The sequence below is a fragment of the Chelonia mydas genome, chromosome 5, assembly GCF_015237465.2.
Source record: "Chelonia mydas isolate rCheMyd1 chromosome 5, rCheMyd1.pri.v2, whole genome shotgun sequence".
NCBI classification, from domain to species: domain Eukaryota; kingdom Metazoa; phylum Chordata; order Testudines; family Cheloniidae; genus Chelonia; species Chelonia mydas.
The window spans coordinates 109,658,549-109,682,083 of record NC_051245.2 but is presented as its reverse complement, the minus strand read 5'-3'; the positions used below and the strand labels follow the sequence as shown (position 1 = coordinate 109,682,083).

The 23,535-nt window shown below is 40.1% G+C and overlaps 1 protein-coding gene across 4 annotated transcripts in view; it reads left to right on the top strand.

Annotated features, from left to right (window-relative positions):
- Positions 1–23,535, top strand: part of MLLT3 (MLLT3 super elongation complex subunit) — a 218,090-nt gene that overhangs the window by 175,197 nt on the left and 19,358 nt on the right. For all 4 annotated transcript variants that reach the window (XM_007061680.4, XM_043546319.1, XM_027824159.3 and 1 more), the window contains 3 exons: positions 13,066–13,144; positions 18,724–18,856; positions 23,145–23,244. In XM_007061680.4, the coding sequence (XP_007061742.1) occupies positions 13,066–13,144; positions 18,724–18,856; positions 23,145–23,244 (312 nt within the window). The remainder of the gene's footprint in view (positions 1–13,065; positions 13,145–18,723; positions 18,857–23,144; positions 23,245–23,535) is intronic.

Sequence of the window (23,535 nt, the reverse complement as noted above, 5' to 3'; positions counted from 1 at the left end):
TAAAATACAAGACTGATATTCACTGGGAATATAATACATGGAAAGAAATCTTAATTTACCAGTGTTAGTAATAACACGATTACCTCAGACATCTGTAATTAGATTAGATTTGTATTACACAAAGTTGTAGTGGCTTGGGCCTAACTTAATTTAAATGTAACCAGAAATACTGAGATTTGTTTTGTGAAAGAAAATTGTTTTCTTTGGTTTAAATAGTTTCGTGATAGCAACTTCCTAGTCATGGTGTAGAGGCCACATAATGGATTTAATTTACTACATGGGAAGTTCTGCTACCACAAAACTGACCTCATAATGTAAGAAATCTACCTTGCAATCCTAAATTTGAAATGGAATGACAGGGAGCTTTCAAACAAGGGTTATTTTTCATGGTACCTAATCTGAGTGTGGTATGTGAAATAGGTAAGATTACAGAACAAAACTGCCTGAGCCATTAATGGTAAAGAATTGTGATGAGGAGACAGCCATCTGTTTTGTGTTTTTTCTTGAAGACTAAGCATAGTTCACATTATATGAATAACTGTGTGTATATAAAGTGCAAATCTTTGGTGAAAACCATTACACAAGAACATATTAGTACTAACATAGAACAAGTGCTTACTTAGGTGTTTAGATACTACAGTGATAGGTGTGTTAGAAATATCTAAAGACAAAACTGTGTGTAGTACACTATTGCCAATCGCAAGCATCCAAAAATCATGTGTCAGGCCCCTGCAAAAATCACGAAATTTGAAAATTGTTCTAATCTTTGTTTTCTAGTTTTCAGTCCTTTAAAGTACACTTGGGTCTTGTTTTCAAGCTTTTCCCTTAGGATGTCATTCACCTGATGTAGATCTCAGCTACAAGGTTATGCACACAACAGAACCTAGCAGTTTGTGCTGGGTTCACTGAAGAGCCCTCTTCTACGACTGCTTTCAGAGTGGTAACCGCGTTAGTCTGTATCGGCAAAAACAATGAGGAGTCCTTGTGGCACCGTAGAGACTAACAAATTTATTAGGGCATAAGCTTTCATGGGCTAGAAACCACTTCATCAGATGCATGGAGTGGAAAATACAGGAGCAGGTATAAATACATGAAAGGATGGGGGTTGCCTTACCAAGTGTGAGGTCAGTCTAATGAGAAATCAATTAACAGCAGGATACCAAGGGAGGAAAAATAACTTTTGAAGTGGTACAGGAAGCAGATGGAGGGGATTGAAAAGGGCCACAAGATCTAAGCTGCCATGGATCCAGTGCACCCAAAAGCCCAGCTGAGAGAAAGCAGAAGCGCAATAGCTAGAACAAAAGCCATAATAATGGCTTTATGTGCATTCAGATGGATCTTAGAAGTGTTTTTAGTATTCTTATGTTAATTACGGGTAACACCACCTCAAAGCTGAAGTAGTTTACAACTACTACCCTGCTATCAAATCTAACACTCTATCTAATCACAGATTCACATATACATGTATTGCTGTGTGATGCTTCATCAGTGCATGGGAGGGAAGCTGTCTCTTTCTCTCTTGTATCCCTTGTATCGCTCTCTGCATGGATGAGCAGAATGTGGCACTATAGAGAGCTAGCTTGAGGAGGGAAAAAAAAGGCAACTATGGACCAGCGAGAGTCATTCTGGCTTCCCATCAGTGAATTCTTGCTGCAGTTCTCTGCTCTAGCCCTTAGCTTTTATATTTAGTCCTTATTTGTCCCTAGGGAAGAGAGCAGAAAATGTGAAAGAATTGACAAGTAGGCTGGAACTCTAGTATCATCAAACCCCAGTGTTCAAAAGCATGAGACAGATGCTAAAATTGGTTGGACTGGCTTAAAAATTGTAAATTAAACATTTGTTTTTGTTTCCCTTCTGCTTTGTTAGCCTTTAGGGGAGCCACTCGATACCCCAGATTTGTGTGTGATCATTTCATGTTCTAAATTAACCTTAAAGGCACAGACAAATGCACACTGGCTGCTTAGGAATCATAAAAGATCAGGGTTGGAAGAGACCTCATGTGGTCATCTAGTCCAACCCCTGCTCAAAGCAGGGCCAACCCCAACTAAATTATCCCAGCCAGGGCTTTGTCAAGCTGGGCCTTAAAAACCTCTAAGGATGGAGATTCCACCACCTCCCTAGGTAAACCATTCCAGTGCTTCACCACCCTCCTAGTGAAATAGTTTTTCCTAATATCCAACCTAGACCTCCCCCACTGCAACTTAAGACCATTTTACCTTGTTCTGTCATTTGCCACCACTGAGAATAGCTGAGCTCCATCCTCTTTGGAACCCCCCCCCCCATTCAGGAAGTCGAAGGCTGCTATTAAATCCCCACTTATTCTTCTCTTCTGCAGACTAAATAAACCCAGTTCCCTCTGCCTCTCCTCATAAGTCATACGCCCAGCCCCCTAATCATTTTCGTTGCCGTCCACTGGACTCTCTCCAATTTGTTCACATCCTTTCTGTAGTGGGGGGGCCCAAAACTGGATGCAGTACTCCAGATGTGGCCTCACCAGTGCCAAATAGAGGGGAATAATCACTTCCTTCGATCTGCTGGCAATGCTCCTATTAATGCAGCCCAATATGCCGTTAGCCTTCTTGATAACAAGGGTACGCTATTGACTCATATCCAGCTTCTCATCCACTGTAATCCGCAGGTCCTTTTCTGCAGAACTGCCACTTAGCCAGTAGGTCCCCAGCGTGTAGCAGTGCATGGGATTTTTCCTTCCTAAGTGCAGGACTCTGCACTTGTCCTTGTTGAATCTCATAATATTTCTTTTGCCCCAATCCTCCAATTTGTCTAGGTCACTCTGGACCCTATCCCTACCCTCCAGCCTATCTACCTCTCCCTCCAGCTTAGTGTCATCTGCGAACTTGCTGAGGGTGCAATTAATTCCATCATACCGATCATTGATAAAGATATTGAACAAAACCGGCCCCATGACTGACCTCTGGGGCACTCCGTTTGATACCAGCTGCCGACTAGACCTCGAGCCATTGATCACTACCCATTGAGCCCTACGATCTAGCTAGTTTTCTATCTACCTTGTACTCCATTCATCCAATCCATACTTTAACTTGCTGGCAAGACCATATCAAAAGCTTTGCTAAAGTCAAGATATATCACTCCATTAATCTTTTCCTAGTTTCTAAGGTGGGGGAGCTGCCTTTTTTTCCATCTGTGTCTATTTCCTTTATTGTCCCTGTCCCCACCTCACTCACATTTCTCTACATGTTTCCTTCAGAGTCCTTGTCCTATTCTGTAACTTCTGCCTCATTCCTCCTTACCAGGGCACTACATCCTTTTGCAACATACCTTCCAGTCTCCTGTTCAGTTTTCAATCCTTAAATCATGTGGGGTGGCAGTCTTCACTGAGGGCAGTCTGGATTCAGTCCTATACGAAAACAATGGGAAACAGCCATCTTTATTAGGTCATTGTCATTTCTACTTGCAAAATTGTAAGCAGTGGTAGTCAGCCTAATTGCAGGCAAATGGGCGTAAATCCCCTCAGACTAGTGAGGGGTGATGGCCACTTTTAGAGAGGGGGAAAAAATTCAGAATTGCTGCGTGCAGTGAGAAGTTAGGGGAGGCTTTAGACAAAAACAACAAAAACCATACCTAAAATCATGAGGCATGTCATATCATAAGAGCTGTCAACAATAGAATTCCTTTCTGGTTTCTGAACTAATTGCATATGTGTGCTAAATTTTCTAGTTTTGTCCAGCTCCCCAGATTTGGAAAATGTCTTAGTATCGTTATACAGTGGAATCTTTTAAGTGTATATGCAATGTTGCCACACACATTTTATCAGGACAATATTGAGCAGCAATTTGAGTTTTCCAAGGATACCTCCAAAGGCATACCTGTACAAAGATTATTATAATAGTGTGCAGGGGTGAATACAGGGTTAGACTGTCACAGGTACTCTTTAATTACATAATCACATACTATTTTTCTACAGCCCCCCGCCCCCCCCCCCCCCCGCTCATTCAGTGCACAGGGTTGCGTGTGCTCACTGAATGAGTAGTTTATTCAATATTCCTTTTTTATCCTCCTCATTCATTGTGTGCCTGATTTATTATTTACAGCATGCCAATACAATACTGATTTACTGCACTGATTACAGAATTATTAATTTCCTCATGAGCTTTGCTATGGTGCTCTTATCATAGTATTTTAGTTCTTTACAAACATTAATAAAGTTATCTTCACAACAATCTGTGAGGTGAGGCAGAATTATCTCCATTTTACACATGCTGAATTGAGGCACAGAGCTTACAACCAAAATTATCAGAAGTGTCAATTTTGAGTGCCCAATTCAAGCCACCTAGGGCCTGACTTTTCAGAGTACTTCATATTTTATAGTACATATTTATGTTAAGAGCAAAGCTTCTGTTGAACTCAGTTGCAGTAAGGTATCAGCATTTCTGCAAATCACACTCCAGGTGTCTGAAGATGGGTACCCAGAAAATGAGGAATACACAGGGTGGAGAGGGTGAAGAGTCCCAGATCTCAGGCTTCTGCCTGAGCCCAAACATCTACACAGCAATTTTTAGAACCACGAACCTGACTCAGCTGGCCTAGGTCAGTCATAGCTGTGCCACAAGGCTTTTATCCCCATGTAGACGTACCCATAGTGGCCATTTGTGAAACCTGTGATGTGATTTGCCCAGCATCACGTAGGATCTCTGTGGAAGAGGCAGGGATAGAATCTGGTTCTGCAGGGTAGCATTAAAACGTCTTAACTTGAAAAGCAGACTCTCTTCTTGCAATCCCTCACCCCTTTCATTACATGCCTTCTAACTTTATGCAACAAATGAGGCAGGGGTTCTACAAACAATCGTTTTCTTCCCTGCACAACCCTGATTCATCCCCAGACACCTGTCCACCCAGGCACTGAATAAAGCAGTGGTCCTGTGGGAAAGATAGTATGTAATCATGTAATTATAGACTGTATCATGATGTATACACGTGGGGGGGGGAATTATATTTGCACAGAAAAACTTAATTCAGGCATTTTCTAACTTGTGTGCCTTTGACTTTGTAACCTTAACATTCTTTCAGCTTGTTTTTTTCTTAATTGTATAACAAGAATATACATGTACATAATACTTTCCCTTTATTTCCAATAGCATATCTAAATCTAAGTGAGGGTGGCACTTGACCTATATAATAACATACAGTGGATGCATGCATTAGCACAGTTTTTGAACACTCATTGATGATCTTCATTTATGTGGTTGTTAGGAGTATGATTTCTAATTTGGCATAACTCTCTAGTATGAACCCATCATTTTACAATATCTGGTAAAAACAAATCCTGTGTCTTGAAAATGTGAGTTCCTTTACCAAATATTTCAAGGGAAAAAAATGCCTGAAGTAAGATGAAATACAATAGGTCTACTCAAGATCCAGAATAATCTTATTCTAAATAAACTTCTCTTTGTAAAAAAAAAAAAAAAAAAAAGTACTAAAGCAATTTGAATTGAAGTTCAGTGATGCTTGCGGAGAGTAATATGTTTGGTGTTTGATTTGTTGCAAAAAAAGTAAGGTTATAAGTGTACATATAATAGTGTCAGATATGGAACCCAGGTTTTAAGCAGTCTGTGAGGACGTTTGCTTTTGATGTGTTTGTGATCTGGGTGGATGGACTGGGAGTCCAGATTATATTTTTGCTGTCATTTAGACAGCTGCTTTAAACTAATTAAAAAAAATTCTCTCCCTTTCTCCACTCTCCCCCCTATCTTTTTCCTCCACCTGGAGAAAGGGACAGAGAAATCTAACTTTAGCAGTCATTGTTTAACTTGCTGATGGCAAAAGCATGTTTTGCAGGACTGCTGCTGTTCTTAAACACTGCTTCGTTAAACTGTTCACACCAGGTCGGCTAAAAAGTTTGGTTTAATATCTTTAAATTCAGGATTCAGAAATAATGTATTCAAGGCTTCTTACATATTAACTACTGAAGCAATTACCTTACTTTCATTAGCCTCTTACTAAATGGGCCGATTTTGCATGCTGGGTCACAGCTTACAACATAAACAATGTCTATCATGATGAAAGCAAGTTCTTCTTGCAGGATAAGGACCCTGATGCTGGTGTGAAGGCCCTAGTTAGTGTTTTATACAATTACTGTATGTGTGGTAGGAAATTAACTATAGATTATTTGATTTGCGTAAAATTATAGTTCCTAAATATTCAAGCATGTGCTCTATAATAACTATTTATATTGCTGTGTCATCTGGAGGCCTCAATTGGGGATAGATCCTGCTGTGCCAGGGTCTGTACAGACACATAGTGAAAAATCTTCCTCTGCTTCAAAAAGAGTTTACAATCCTAAATATCTAAATCTAAAAAAAATTAACGAGAGAGAGAGAAAGAGAATGAATTATTGGGTCCAATCCTGTTCCCATTTAACTTAGTGGCAAATCTCCCTTCGATTTTAGTGGGAGCAGGATTGCAATGTTGCTAAATCTCATGATTTTATCATGAGTCTCATTACAGTTGATGTTTTTATTAAAGCTCCAGGTTTTGGAGACAGATGATTGTAAGAGAATTTCAGCTTTCATTAAAACATTTTTTTAGCCCTGATAAGAGACGCTTGAAAATTTGACACAAGTGCACCCTAAAAGCTGAGAAACCAGAAGGCAAATAAAAAGAACCCACAGTTTTACTTCTTATGTCTCATGTTTTGGGGGCTTGACTCGTGATGTTTTACTGCATGGAACTGAATCCTGTGTCTTTTGGGGGACTCTGCTGCTCTCCTAAATCGGTTTGTTCTTGTCACCGTGTCACTCTTCTCCCAATACCTCTTCCCTTCGCAAGGATGAGCTTGTCACAAGCTGGTGGTTTGAGTCAATACCTGCTGAGGAGTTATCCCTCTTGCAAAGTATTGTATCTTAGTTTAGTGTTGCATTGGTAAAATAGCATGCTGATGAGGGGCATGCTTGTACTGCGGTCAGGATTTTTATCCAACATTGTTAGTTTGCCATTTTATCTCAGGAACAGTGGAGGGCATATTGCATGAAATGTGCATTAGTTCTACTTGACACTGCACCAGCAGCTGTAGACAATTTTACAATTAAATGCATATATTTCAATTTGGGAATACACATACCACTTTCAGAGCTCTTGGCATCTATTGTAATATTCTCTGGCAGAAAATATGGTCCTGGATTAGCAATAAAATTAACTTTCCCATTTTATTTTTCTTACTGTGTTTTTTTTTTTAAATTTACTAGTGTAGATTAGGGGAAAGATGCATCGTTTATTCACATGGATAATGCAATAGCATTCAGAAATAATAGTGTAGTTCACAATACAAGACTTCTGGGGGTTGTGCATGAGCTACTGTAGCAAAATAAAAACTGCTATTTTAGTTTGATTTTTTTTCATACCTCATTGGTTTTTCCTCACTTAATTTTGTAACTCTTAATTTTAACTAATTGCTGCTCTAAAGTAATTTTTTTCATTCTTCAGTCCTCATTATTTTGTTACAATAGTTAAATATTTCCATTTCTATCTGAACGGTTTCAATTCCCACCTCACACTAATGATGTGGCCACTTGAAGACAAATTTTTTAAAGTTATTACCTAGTAAATTTTGTATCCCATCTATATTAATTTAAGATTTATTTCTGATGCAAGTGCTACTTGGGAACATAAGGTTATCAAGCTTGGGCAATGTATGCTCAACTCAATTCAGATTTATATTCATATGGTAACATGGGGATCTTTTACTATATATAGGACTTATTACTGCGCACGTGTACACACACACTTAGGATGCAAACTCCTCCCCTTGAGTTGACTCTCATTTCATTGTGTGCAACTTTGATGCTTCCTCCCTTGAGCAAGGTTGAAATGGAAGGTTGGTTGCTAGCAGGGGAGGTAATGGGGCATCGACTTCCTCTCTCTGCAATGAGAGAGCCAGCATAGGAGCAGAAGGAGAGCTGAATTCGATTACACATGTGCAGTGGTATTTAGAAGCCAAAAGTGAGAAGAAAAGGAGTACTTGTGGCACCTTAGAGACTAACCAGTTTATTTGAGCATAAGCTTTCGTGAGCTAGCTGTAGCTCACGAAAGCTTATGCTCAAATAAATTGGTTAGTCTCTAAGGTGCCACAAGTACTCCTTTTCTTTTTGCGAATACAGACTAACACGGCTGTTACTCTGAAAAGTGAGAAGAACAGCTAAAAATTCAGTCCCTGCTGACGAAGATCCAGGCCAGAAAGCAAAAAGATGGGACTGTCCTGTCTACATCGGGACTGTTAGCAACATGAAAAAAAACACACACAAAAATGTTGATTTATAGCAGTTTACCCTAGGAAGTAGTAAACAATATCCCTCCTGCTGTCCCCCCACCCCCAAATCCTTTGTTAAAGGGAGTCTGGCAGAAGCGAAAATTACATGTCCTAAAACAGTTTCTTGAAGTACTGTCTTTCTGAGATGCTATCTGCTAAAGAAATTATCAAGGAAGTAATATTAATCTATAAACTATTTCAAGTATGTACATGTTTCAACATTCATAGTACGAGGAAAACACAAATATTTTTAGATCATTACACATAAACCAAACACTACCTTTTATAAAAATTAAAACAAAGGCCAAAACCCCCAAACCCAACAACACTAACTGTAATTGTTCCCTTTTTGACAAAGTTCCTCCTCTGCCTTGGTGGGTCCTGTGCTTATTGGCGGATTTGCTCGCTGCAGAGATTCACAGCAGCCCTCAGTTTGGCCACTTTTGCTAGTGGCTCAAACCTGCCGTTCACTCAGCTAACCTCATGACTCGCCATCATGGGAAAAAGGAAGGAGAACAATCCCCGCAGTCTCTGCTGAGCCACCATGTGGGTCGGGGAACAGCCCAGAGATCTTCCCCTCTGGTGGAACCCACAGTCCAGGTCGACTCCTCCTGTGTCTGATCAGGGTTTGGGGGGGAAACCGGGCCCGCCCTCTTCTCCGGGTTCCAGCCCAGGGCCCTGTGGAATGCAGGTGTCTAGAGTGCCTCCTGGAACAGCTGCGCAACAGCTACAACTCCCTGGGCTACTTCCCCAGGGCCTCCTCCCAACACCTTTATCCTTACCATAGGATCTTCCTCCTGGTGTCTGATAATGCTTGTACTCCTCAGTCCTCCAGCAGTATGCTTTCTCACTCTCAACTCCTAGTGCCTCTTGCTCCCAGCTCCTCGCAAGCATGCCACAAATTGAAGTGAGGTCTTTTTTAAACTCAGGTGCCCTGATTAGCCAGCCTGCCCTGATTGATTCTAGCAGCTTCTTAATTGGCTCCAGGTGTCCTAATTAACCTGCCTGCTGGAATTTGTTCCAGCAAGTTCCTTCTTGTTCCGGAACTGCCCCCGTTACCTTACCCAGGGAAAATGGACCTGCTTAATCTGAGACCAATATATCTCCTGTAGCCATCTGGCCGGACACTGTCATACCTATCTGGTAAAAAAAAAAACCAGACATTTTATTGTATATCTATAATGTATTTTATAAACTAGTATTTCTACAAATCCAATGCGACAATGAAACCTTGACAAAAAATTCTCAAAGGTGGTTTATTTCACACGCCTGTGCTGTATAATGTTAACAGGTGAGTTTGCCTGAAATGTCCTCTGTAGATCAGAAATAAATTGATATTCTACTGCTTTTAAACAGAAAGAAATTGTTACGACTGAAATAGAATGATTTAGAGCTGGTTGAAAAAAGGGACGCATTTCATAACAACTTTTGGAAAAAATTGCTCCCTTTATTTTTTGGTCATACAGTTTCAAAACTCAGAATTTTTCAATCCGCTCTAATAATGGAGCCAGTCTCCCCTGTGCATCAGTATGAGAGAAGTTGAGGGAGAGGGGGAAAGTCTGGCTAAGTGTGTAATAAATCATATTGGGTCATTGCACTAATGAACCGTTTGGGTCCGAATCCTCATTAGCTTGTCTGCAGGAAGAGAAAACTAGTAAAACAGGGAAAGGACATATCAGGGAACCTGTCTGCCGGTACTGTCCTGAGCTTCCATTGTTGAAGGACATCCTTTAAGCTAATTTCAGACCCATAAAAAAAAAATCTATTTGGTGATTAGTAACCAGTGGATAAGAGCAGAGAGCCCAAGTGAATAAAGGCCATAAATACCAAAGTCCTTGGGATAACAGCCTATAAAAGTGTCAAAAAGCATTGCTTAAGTGACAAAAGATAGCCTCTGGTAACAAGAAGTGTTAGCCCACTCGACACGAATCCATATTCATGCATGGAAGACATATTTTCAGTTTCTTCTACAATGCAAACTTTTCCTGCAAATAATATTCATTTTTATATTAAAAGCAATTCTTCCTCCTCGACCGTCTGGGATTTTCAGAACCGTTAAAGCTAACTTTTAGTTTCCAGAAGTTAATATTCAACATTTATGCTAATCTCTCTCTCTCATGGAATAAGTGACTAGAGAGGACAGATGAAGGAAAGAATGTTAATGAGCTCAAGGTGGCGTTATAAAACATTTAAAAGGAAAAGACAAGTGTGTGTTAAGACATCTTGTACTCAGTGGCTTTTCCCTATTCCTACAGTTTAAGATTTCTCAAAACTATTTTATTGTGTGGCATAATTTTGGTTATAGCAGATTAATATTGTATCTCTTAACACAAGAAAAGTATTAAAGTGAATTTACAAAACACACATCGGTTTGCTCCTGAGGCCTGATCCTCTAGACACTTACTGATGCTAGTATTTGCCAATTGCCACTACAATCAGTTCCATTAAAGTCAATTTGAACTGTTGGCAGTGGTAAGCATTATATCTTGTAGTGTTGGTAGGGTTAGCCTTTTACCTTAAGTAATCATTTGTGTGGTGTTATCCAAAAATGAAAACAGTGAAGTTTTAGCATCCTTAAACACACCTAACAGTATGTGACATATTTTTGCCAGGTTTTACAGATTTCAAAAATATTATAAATCAAATATTGGTACGTGACTGGGATCTGATTTAAAATGGAAGCTTAGAATTTGTGGTTGAGTCCGTCTAAGTTACAATTTCTGTGTGAAAATTATTGTAGCTGACAAAAATATACAACACATATGACAACCTGTTGAAACCAGTTGTCAGCAAGTAACTTTGTTGTCAAAAGCAGAAATTGACAGATAAAGGAAACCCTTAGAGTTACTTGTAAATCCACTCTAGGCAAGAGGCTAAAATTTGTTTTGAAATTGTTGATATATTTACCATTTGGATTGACCTTTTTTGTTCCTTATTGATGTAGTCTTGGACCAAAATGTTTGGTTTGTATTGTTAGATCATACTGTGTAGTTAAAGACCTTCATTTTAATATTTGAATGGCTTGCCAGGCATTTTTTAAAAAGGGAAAATAGTATTTTCATGCCATTTCATGACTGAGCGCTTCTTTCAACAGTTCTCTTATTTTGGGGGGAGTGGGTGTGGGGCTGTATATCTACAGGTCTGATTCTGTGAACACTTACCCATGCATGAGTAATCCTACTCATATGAATAGTCCCATTTAGTTCTTGACGACTTCTGCACTTACTTGACTCACTCGAATAAAGTTTGTAAGTTTTTGGAGGATCAGGCCCAAAGTTTGTATTTCGATTGTTTAACTGAGAACTCTAGATGTCATTCATTTGAGAGGAACAGATGTTACTTTTTTCCCCAAACATTATCGGAAAAAGAGAAATGTTCCGTTGCCCAAATAGGCATCTTTTCGATTGTGAGAAAAGGCGGTAAAAGGCTATAAATCTGCCTTCTCATTATGAAGGGCAACAATAGATTGATTTATGACAAAAAGGCAACTGTTGGGCTTATGTAAGCTGTATGCATAAAAATGCCAGTTAGCTCTGAGCTTTAGAATGGCTAGATATTCTTGCTGTTATTTTTGACAAGGACTTAGTGCTATATTAATCAGAGGGGAAAGTATATAGCCAAAAAGAGTTGGAAGATTTCTCTGTTAACGCATCATAATGATGCAGTTACATACATCTTAAAGACTGGGGAGGTTTTGTTTTTTAATAATAGGGTTTAAAATTCCATCCAAGTTATCATATTTTCAGTGGGGCATTTTTCTCTTCATGTTGTTGGAGGATTTTAGCCTCTCCTTTAGCTTTCTCTGCTGTCTTGTATTTGTTTCGGATGCTTGCTTGTTCTTATATTTTTAGGCATTGAGACAAGAAGCCATAGAAAGTTGTGGTGGGAGAGGTCAGGTCAGGGTGGTTGCAAAATTGTGGTAAACAAGCATGAGGACTCAATAGGAGACTCGTATACCATTATGGCAAAAAATGTATAGATTTTAATATGGATGAAACTGATCAGGTTCTACAGAAAATATTCTAAGGCTTTTATAGAATTAATAGAAAATTATATACTCTCTATAGAATTCTGTTGCAAAGTCATAATTCTCCATTGAATGCTAAAAGTTGGTTTTAACAATCCTTTACAAAGGTGTTCTAATGAAATCTATACCGTTAGAAAAATTAAACCCTTTTAGTTCAACCCTTATTAAAGTCTGTAGGGTTTTTCCATAAGGGTAAAGTGTTGTGCTGAGGGGAAACCCAATGGGAGCACAAAAAAATATTATATTATAAAATAATATATCCTTTGGTGATGGTAAAAAAAAAAAAATTGTCCTAGGTTTTTTCTGTTTGTCATCTAGCCTGCTTTACTTGGGTCCCTTCTGCCTCCTAGAGTCCTAGTCATGATTTACTAGGAAAACATTGCAACTAAAGTTGGATAAGCCTGCATTATATCATTAGGTCTGTTGCCTTATAAAGTCATTTAAGCCCATGTGTTGTATAACTTCTCAAATTAGGGCATGGGTAGCTTACTGTATAGAGTATTGGTTTTGTGAAACAAAGCTTTTGTGTATGACCTGTAACAGTGTGTATGTTTTGTATGCAGAGTAATTTGTACACCTTCTGGCTCTCTAACACCATGAAATGGTTAGGAAATCATTATCATTGTGAATATCACCTGTTTAGTGGCATTTTTCCTTGCAGAGAAGTGCATGAAGCAGTAAACTGTGCTCTTTTGTTGTTGTTAAAGTTTGGAGCAAATGTATTTACTACTATGTGTTTGTGTTTGTTTTTTTTAAGTCTGAACAGCCTAGCCCTGCCAGTTCAAGCTCAAGTTCCAGCTCCAGTTTTACACCATCTCAGAACAGCAGACAACAAGGTACCAAACAAGGAAAAGAAATTGAGAAAAGTGTGCAATGAAGGGGCCAACCAGTAACATGACTGATGGAATCTCATTACCACTTTTCTGCTGTCTTTTTCACAGTCTGAAGTAGTGAATTAGCCTCTGTTCTGCTTCATCCTTTTTCTTCAAAGTGTATGTGAACATGATTATAACATGTAAGAAGCAGAAAGAAAAAAAATGTATATTTTCATTCAGAAGAGGATGGTTATTTATTTGTTACATAGCACCAAGAAACATGCTAGATACTTTACAGATGCTAGATCCTAAAGATCTTGCAGTCGTAATCTTGCAGAAGGATCAATAGATCCTTATTCCTCCATGGAGCCCCACATGAGTTAATCGGACTTCATGTAGGGAATAAGGGTCTGTATTTGTGGATCCCTTTGAAGAATCATGAGACAAGAGTCCAATCCAATGAGTTGCTGAGCATTTCTGTCTACTCTTTGCCGCCCTTGTGTGCTCATGCACACACACAGTGAATTTATTAAGAGTTGGATAGCACTTAGCACCTCAAGGGGTTAGGCCCTTAAACTTCCCAAATGAGAAATTTACTTTTAAAAATAATCTGACACGGAGAACATTATTGTTAGTCTTTAAGGACACATTTAGATTTTTCTGGCTAATAATTTTGGCTCCCTCAGAACTCAGTAAAGAAATGTAAGTTTCTGCCAGGAGAGCCTGCCAAACCAGTTTTTATATAAATCAATTGAGATTCATATGAGCTATTAAACCACTTAGTTCCTGTTTGGCTTTTTTCCTTGACTTTGTCAAATTGTACAACTGATATGTTCTTGATCAGCTTGGCTTTTTTTTTTAAAGCAGGAAGCTTTTGACTGATTAAAATTGAATTTGTTTCAGTGTGTGCATTTATATTCCTCAGACTTATTTTTTTTCTTTAAAATGGAATAGATTAGTACCCCAGAGAGAGGATTCTTTTTAAAAAGCAAATCTAAACAGAAGGCATGTCTGTCAGAGTTTTATGAAGGTGACCGTTACGGATTGGCTCTGTGTTCGGACAGCGATGTTTCCAGTGTGTTATAACTATCTTTAGAGCACAAAAGCAAGGGGGAAAATAGGCTGCTGTTGCATCCCCAGCATCAGGCGCTTGGCTTGTAACTAAGGCTGTGCAAAATCTTTTATACTGAATCCCACCAGTATTCACAGAAACCTCAGGGGTGGTATATGTGGGCTGCCCCATTACCCCCACCAAGAGCCCTGGATGTTTTCCTTACCTCTTTGATGTCTTTTCAAGGAGGGAACCTGGTGGTCTATCACTTTCCTCTCCTCCTAACACCTTTAGGAGGGCGCAGTTTGGCCCCTTCCACCTCGTGAGGGGTACGTGGGAGGTTGCACAGATTTTCCAATTCTGAACCTTTTGCAGAATAAGTGGCAGCCCTTCTTTCTCCCCCTCCCACCACCGACACTGCTAGGTGTGTGGTCACAGCAGTAAGTGCCACTAGATGCTCCTCTGTTCTCTGAATTTCCTGTTAATGAATGCATCTTCCAGTCTGCTATTGTGTAAGCGTCTGTCTATTGGGGATGGAGGATGGGATATGGTGTGGCAGTCTGTCTTGTGCCTCTGGAGATGCCAAAGGTGGAGTTATGTCTGTGTGTCTGCTGTGGGAGGGCTTTCTACATAGGAGAGAGGAATAAGCCAGCTGGCTGCCCTGTGAAGGGCCAGAGAGAGGGCCATCTAATTTCCCCCAGAAGACATCCGGAGGAGTAGCGGATAAGATGCCCCTATGCTGCGCATACTTGGGTACATATAGTTGCATGTACAGAGAAGACGACACTTAAAGGTAAAGGGGTAGCTTGGGCTTGTTACAGAAGCAGACTGTGTGGAGCAGGTGAGGACAACTCACTGATTTAATTTTTTACTTCACTTTGGGTTCAAACTAACACAAAACTCTAAGAAGGACTAGTGAAGCCAAATAGGGTCAAAGGAGGGGCAAGATGTTTAGAGTGGCCTACAGTCCTCTGCCAAAATAAGAGATAATTATGGTACCTCCAGGCAGTTTAACTGGTAAATGTTGGTTTTTAATGCTGCCCTGTGTGTGAGATTAAATATTTGCACATTTATATTGTTAAATTTGAATTCAATATTTTTAACCTATTGTTGCCCCTCTTGTTTTTGTTCTTCCTCTTTGTTCCTTTCCTCCTTCTTATAGACTCTAAGGTAAGAAGGGACCATTGTGATAATCTAGTCAGATCTCCTGCACACTGTATGCCACAGAACCTCACCCACCCACTCCTGAAATAGACCCCTAACGTCTCGCTGAGTTACTGAAGTCCTCAAATCATGATTTAGAGACTTCAAGTTGCAGATAATTCACCATTTACACTAGTTTAAACCTGCAAGTAACCCGTGCCCCATGCTGCAGAGGTGGGTGAACAACCCCAAGGGTGTCTGCCAATCTAACCAGGGGGGAAATTCCTTTCTGACCCCAACTATGGTGATCAGTTAGACACTGAGCATGTGGGCAAGACCCACCAGGCAGAAAGAATTCTCTGTAGTAACTCAGAGCCCTTTCCATCTAGTATCCCGTCTCCAGCCACTGGGAATTTTTGCTACTGGCCGTCACCGATGGGACATATGCCATCATTCCATCCCCTCCATAAACTTATTGAGCTCAGTCTTGAAGCCAGTTAGATTTTTGTCCCCACTGCTCCCCTTGGAAGGCTGTTCCAGAACTTCACTCCTCTAATGGTTAGAAACCTTTGCCTAATTTCAAGCCTAAACTTGTTGATGGCCAATTTATATCCATTTGTTCTTGTGTTCACGTTGTCACTTAAATACCAGGGAGGGACAGGAGGTGTTTAAGTTATCTCTTTGGTGTATTTATAGAGAGAAAACATATCTCCCCTCAGCCTTCTTTTGGTTAAGCTAAACAAGCCAAGCTCTTTTAGTCTCCTCTTATAAGGTAGGTTTTCCATTCCTCGGATCATCCTAGTAGCCGTTCTCTGCACCTGTTCCAGTTTGAATTAATTTTTTATAAACATGGAAGACCAGAAGTATAGACAGTATTCCAGATGAGGTCTCACCAGTGCCTTGTATAATGGTACTAACACTTCCTTGTCTCTACCGGAAATACCTAACCTGATGTATCCTGGGATTGCATTAGCCTTTTTTACAACTGCATCACATTGACATCTCATAGTCATCCTATGATCAACCAGTACACCCAGGTCTGTCTCCTCTTCTGTGGCTTCCAAGTGATAAGTGCCCAGCTTATAGCAAAAACTCTTGTTGTTAGTCCCTAAGTGCATGACCTTGTACTTTGCACTATTACATTTCATCCCATTTCTATTACTCCAGTTTACAAGGTCACCTTGAGATCTTCTTGTCTGATATTCTGGTCCTCCTTCATATTGGCAATATCTCCCAACTTTGTGTCATCCACAGATTTTATTAGAGCACACTTTTTGTGCCAAGGTTAGTAATTAAAATGTTAAATAAGTTTGATCCCAAGACCAGTCCCTGAGGAACTCCACTAGTAACCTCCCTCCACACTGACAGTTACCCTTTCAATCTGACCCATTGTTGTCTCCCCTTTAACCAGTTCCTTGTCCGCCTTTCAACAGCTTTCATCCTATGTCTGTCTATTTTTGCTTCGTTTTTGAATGTTGATACTTCCCTTTTTTCTCTCTCTTCCTCTACCACTTATCCAGTCTTTTGTTCAGTTTCTTTTGTTTTCTTGTCTTCCTCCTCCCCCTTAATCTCTCCTTCCTTATTTCTATCTCTCTTCAAATGCAGCCTCTTTCTTATAGTTTCTCCTTAATTCACTTCTTTGACTCTTTCACTCATTCTCTTCTGCTGTCCTGTCCCTATGCCATTCATTCCCCATGCAGAGCAATAGGCATGAAGGCAGTTGGCCAGAAGGAATCTCTTCTAGCAGACCGGAACTGATCAGTCTGTTTCCTGTCCCCATGGTGATGCTGCAGGTGACCTTCTTCCCCGGCAAGGAATTCACCACTATCCTCCACATCCACTTATTAGAAGCCAAGGATGGGAGTCCTCTCCTGGCCTGTGCAGTGTCTCAGCCAGCAGTCTGTTGCTATTGGAATTGCCTGTCCTGTGGTCTGTGCCCATGTCTGATGCATGAGGCATATGCCCATCAGCCCCATGTTATGGGCTTGGCTCCAAGCAGACCTCAGGGTATGCAAATACAGAACAGAACCCACTGAATTCAATATGCCCAAACCATGCCAACCTAAACAAATCTTGCACAGCCTTACTTGTAAACCATTTTAAATATAGGTCTTAAAACCAATAAGCACTGTTAACGCTGGACAAAGACACTCTGGGTGCCTCTGCTGTGATCCCTATCAGAATTGAAATAATTTACATCACAGTACCCTACCTAGGGGAAGTATAGTCCCATTGTTAAACCATGGTCCCAAAACTGTGAGTGAACTTTACCTACGTTACAAAGTATTGTGAGCCTTAATTTATTAATGATAGCAAAGTACTTTGAGATTCTTGTGTTGAAGATGCCATAAAAATGTAGCAATCATAAACTATTGCCAGTATAGAAATATAATAATAAACTACTGCCACCACTACTCCTGCCATTCCTGGATGCCCTCTATGTTCTCGAATATGATGTGATCTAGAATCAAACTCTGTGGTTTGATTCACTTCCTTCAGCCTCCCAAGCTGACCCTTACCCATGCTCCTTTTAAGCAGCTGTCCTCTTTCATATTTCGCACATGTGTTAAACATGCAGCTTTGCGTAACCACCTTTTATAGCAAAATAAATAAAAGGTACAATAAAAGAACTAAATCCTAAATTAATTTTTATAGAGTCTTAGGGAGAACTAGGCTGAGCACCTCAAATTAATTCAAGAGAAAAGATAGACCAGTGTTGCATGGGATTGACATGCTTCTTACAGATGAATGCTAGCAAAGTGCTTGCTTGACCTGAAATTGACCTTGAAATAAAAGGAACAGCTTTATCTAAATAGATCAAAAACAGGCAGACAAAGACTGCCTTGGCCAGAACAAGTTACAATCAGAATGCTTTATTAAACTCTGCTTTTCAATACATGGATTAACCTAACAAATGTACTATTACCAATATGTCTCTGTAGAACTTTATTGATAGAGAATAACATTTGAGAAAGAGGGAAGGGGGGAAGGCTAGCAGCTTATAAGTATCTCATTTATAACAACAAAAATAGAACACTCAATTTTTCTTACATTAAAACATGCAGTGGGGAATATTTGGTGTGAAAATATTTTGCTTCAGCTACATTCCAGGGGGCCAGCCTGTAAACACTTAGACACATGGGTCACTTTACTGTGATGAGTCAGCCCATTGAAGTCAACAGGAGTGCTTGCGTGAGTAAAAGATTCATATGCAAGTGTTTGCAGCATAAGCCTCTAGTGCATTACTTCATTTGTTTAATGCTTAAAAGTCTTCCCCCACCTCTAACACTTTGGATTTTTTTTCCTTTGTAAAACTGCATAATAGGCTGATGTGTTTGGAACATTGCAAAGTGAATTGGAATTCCAGTTGTTGATTTGTGTCTGTTTTGTCATTTCTGTTGGTCAGGTCCCTTGAGGTCTATAATGAAAGATCTGCATTCTGATGATAATGAAGATGAATCAGATGAAGCAGATGAGAATGAGAATGACTCTGAAATAGAGAGACCTGTGAATACTCGTGGAGGAAGTAGAGGTCGCAGGTGAGTAACTGCAAACAACTTGAAGCCTGAGGTAGTATGATAGCAGTAGTTACAACAGATTAATTTTTTTTTAAAGCTGAATAGCTTAAGCTCAATAAACAGAGAGGCAATTTATTCAATTTCTACAAAAAACATTCATATGCGGTGCCACTTTTAAACTATCAAATCAGATGCTTCCAGATGTGAGCTGCTTCTACACAAAACCCTTTGGTCAGTTTGCACCTGATTCTCCTCTAACTTTCACTGGCTTTACACTCTTGTGACTCTGTTAGGTAGTTTTTGATTACCTTGGTGTAAGTGAGAGCAGAATCAGGTCCTCCATGTGCAAGGTGTTCTGTACCCCAGCTACAAGTTAACCCACAAATCTTGTGATTGACATATATAAAGCTGTCAGAGTTCATTGTTTTAGAGGGAATTATCTAAGCAATTTACACGGTGTCCAGTGCATGCAGGATGTATTGCAAGCCCTAGTCCCAAAAATGATGAGGTTTCTGGCCTGGTTTTTTATTATCTGTTCTGCATCCCGACTGTGACTTCAGTATGACATAACAAATGAGAAATTCATCATACATTTTAAAGCTGTTGCCATATGTCATTGAAAATCATGTACAAGGTGGAACAGGGGCTCTCAAACTTTTTCATAGTGGGTAGATACCTCATCTTAAAGAGGTTCTTGTGTACTTCTTGTCCTATCCTTCATGATCACATAACACCTGAGTATCAATCTGAGCAATTGCTTACGTGGAAGAGTAATATTAGGAAAGTATTAAATGTATTTTAGCTGTCTCTCTAATGCAGTTTATCATCTGGAATCAAGGAGAAAAGCAGGCCGTATGAACAGCCACCATTCTACAGATATCACTTTGAGAACCTCTGAGTTGGAAGATTAATGTTAAATATACTTTATAAGACACTCTTTGTCCCATCTGTCTCCAGCTGTAGAGGGGTTTTTTGTTTGTTTGGGGGGTGTTAGTGTTCCTAAATAAAACTTTGCAAAACTTAAGACAAATAGAAATGTTTCTCAGTTTTTTAAAACTAAGTTGATAACTTTTTAAAAAAACAAGTAAACATTCCCCTCCATTCAGTGTTTACAGCCTAGGCTTTGCAGCATTGTGAATGAGCATAAGAAACAGAAGGTAAAGTTGATCATTTAGCCCTGGCCTCTCCAAGATAGTGAACTATTAAATCGTAACCCTGTTGTGCATGGAGAGAGATTTTGTAAGACGTTTGTAATGACTTTAAAAAATCTAGTAGATATGATTTTTCTCTTCCTCCAAATCCTGTATGTTTCTACTCATGATAATAAGAGAGCCTAGCTTTATGGTGAAGAGATTTAAAAAGACAATTTTTTTTTAAACCTGAAATGTTGAAACATCTCTAAAATAGTTTTTTCTGTAAAACATGGCATATGCAAATAATGCAATGGTGTGGCTAATAGCTTTTGTTGACAATTTTACTTTTACCCAGAACTTCATTGAAAAAACCCCAAATCTTTTATTCTGTTTGTTCAAACTAGAAAATGGCATATTGTTTTTGATGTTTAAATAAAACAAAATAGGTTTCATCTTCTGGGATTTAAAAAGAGGGACAACAGTTGAGTAATAGTTAAACACATCTGTCCTCCTTCCCCCGAAATTCCTCCCATTTGGGTCTTTGGGAGAGACTTTGGGAGAGATTGTGTTTCAATTTGCCTGCCACAGGAACAGGGAAGAGTCCCAGGAGAGCCATCCATCAGGCTTTTGTGGGCTTCCCTTTCTTATTGATTGGGCAGTCATTGGCTGCCCGGTCTCCCCTAATCAGCAGGGGTGGGGCAGTCTCCTTGCTGAATTTTCTATTCTTTCCAATTGCCACTCTTCTAAGTAGTCAGAGTACTTTCTGATAACCAATAGAACTGTCAGTTGGTAGCCTCAGATTCTCTCCCCAGTCAGCAAAGGAAAGATACGTGGGTTTAAAGGTGGGAGGAAGAACCTCCATCAACAACCTCCCCAACTCACTTGTTGGTGACTAAGATGGCTTTTCACAGGTCCAACATCTGCATCAATATAGGATCAGACTGAAGAGGGTTTGGGGGATCCAGCCCCAAGTCTGGATTCATTGTTGTCAGTGAATTGCAGGAATGAGTTTCCCAAAGAGTCTTCCAAACTGCTACTCCTGGGGGCATTCTGGGCCAAAAAATGAAAAAATTCTGCACACAATATTTTAAAATTCAGCAAATTTTATTTGTCAAAATATATACATAATCACAGCCAGTTTCAATCATTTTGGTAATTTATTTCAAAATACTTGTCAGCAAGTATGTCTGTAATAATACAGAACACACAAAAATTCCCCCAGGAGTAGAGTTAAAGAAACCCCTATGACAACCCAGTTCCTGTTTCTCTGCCCCCTTCCCCGCCCGAGCCCAGCTGGGGGACCAGACACCCACAACCCCTCCCCCACGAGAACCCACCTGTGGGGCCCCCCCCAGCCAAAACACCCAAACCCCTTCCTCCCCAGAGCCCAATCGTGGGGCTCCCTCAGCCCAGATACCCGCACCCTCTCTCCCCCTCCAGAGCCCAGCTGTGGGGCGCCCCCAGCCCAGACACCCATCTCCCTCCCCCGCAGAGCCCAGGAATCCAGAGGGAGAAACAGCCTGATGCTCGGTCCCAGGCTTGCACCGAGTTTCCTGCGCTGCCCTTTCCTTCCCTCAGGATGTGCTGGGAACTGCATCTGCCAGGAACCCTCTAGGCCCTCCTCCCGCCTCCCCAGCAGTGTCTTTTATGTGTAAGCTGGCTCTGCGGAGTCCAGTGACCCCTAGTGGTGGCCAGCAGCACTGTGGGCCATTTCCATGGGGGAAAGGAAATTCTGTGTGTGCACAATGTGAATTTCTGCCAAATTCTGCATTGCGCAGGGGTGCAGAATTCCCCCCCGGAGTAAACTGCAAAGGAAGCCCATAGATTATTAGTGGGGTATAACTTAATAAGGCAGCTGAAAATTAATAAAATTGAATGTATGCAAAATTCAAATGGTCAGCAGTGATAGTGTATAGAAAATGAACTACAGTAAAACCTCAGAGTTACAAACACATAGGGAATGGAGGTTGTTAGTAACTCGGAAATGTTTGTAACTCTGAACAAAACGTTATGGTTGTTCTTTCAAAAGTTTACAGCTGAACATTGACTTAATACAGCTTTGAAACTGCACTGTGCAGAAGACAAATGCTGCTTTCCGTTTATATTATTAGTAGTTTATGTTTAACACAGTACTGTATTTGCCTTTTTTCCCCCATCTCTGCTGCTGCCTGATTGCGTACTTCTGGTTCCAAATGAAGTGTGTGGCTGACTGGTCAGTTCGTAACTCTGAGGTTCTACTGTATTCCTCTTATGTGCAACTTTTTCCCTCCAAATGTCCAACTTCAATCCATCTGTCTCTCAGAGGAAAAACCATCTGTCTTTACAATGCTTACAGTTTGTAGGTTAATGGGAAACAGACCTTTGCAGGGTTATTGCACGGTAATTCATAGAACTTCATTCCTCTTGCTTTTGAGTCTTATGACTTCGGGGTATAGGATAAAAGGATACAGATAGGATCCCAACAAAGTTGATTGTGTTGGTAGTTGCCATGTTTGTGATGCATTAGACCAGTAAGTTCTGAGAACTGACATTGAGAGAGAAAAAGCTCCTAAGAATCTTCAAACTCCCACAGTGTCAGTGTATGTTACTGTGTGTTATGCTGAGCATTGGAATGGAAAAAGTGCTTTGTCGATCAGAAAAAAGAATGTAATAAAATTATTTTCTGATGAACTTATTATATTGTGGATGTCTTAATTAACTTTTAGTGAAGTACTTATAGAAGCAGGAAGTATGCAAGCTTGGAAGGTTATGGAACGAAGGAAGAGTAGCTGTGGGGAATTCACATTTTGTTCTTTAAAGTGTTTTAGGAATTTGTTTTTCCTGCCCACAAGTTCCAGGGGGGTCTGCAATTGGGATACCTGCCTCATTGAGATTCTGTTTACTAGTGACAACTATTAACTAAACAATGTAGCACTTCAGTCATTGAGGTGAAGGATCTATGTGAGGGCAGCTATTCCATTTCTCCATAGTACACCGTTCTTATTCCACTGGTGACTTCTGCTTGGGTGCCTGCCCTTTACTGACAGCACAGCTGCACTTTCAAAATTCCAATAACTAATGACAGCTTGTGTAGCAAAGAACATTCTCAGTGTCCCACCTACAAGTGTGATCGAGGAGCGGCAGTGTGTTCAGCCTTTGTTTTTATATCTGATTTCTGTGGCTCTCTTTTTCCTCAGGGTTAGTCTAAGTGACGGTAGTGACAGTGACAGCAGTTCAGCTTCCTCACCGCTACATCATGAACCTCCACCACCTTTATTAAAAACCAACAACAATCAGGTACAGTGAGGTTCCCTACATACAAGAGTGGTGTATCTGCACTAACAGCTTTGGAGCTAGCCCTGTGCCCTTGATTGCTTTAATTTTCAGACTAAATAAATAATTTTCTTTTACCCTGAGCTTGAATATATTTGGCTAAACAAATAGTCTCTGTAAAGCAGAAGAGCAATGTGTTTGGCAGTATTCTGAGGAAGACGACACTTTTGTGTATATTAAGTCATACTATTGTAAAAGGTAAACTTGTTATGACCTGGCTGTACAGTAGCAGTCCTACTCTCTTGGTGCTACTTT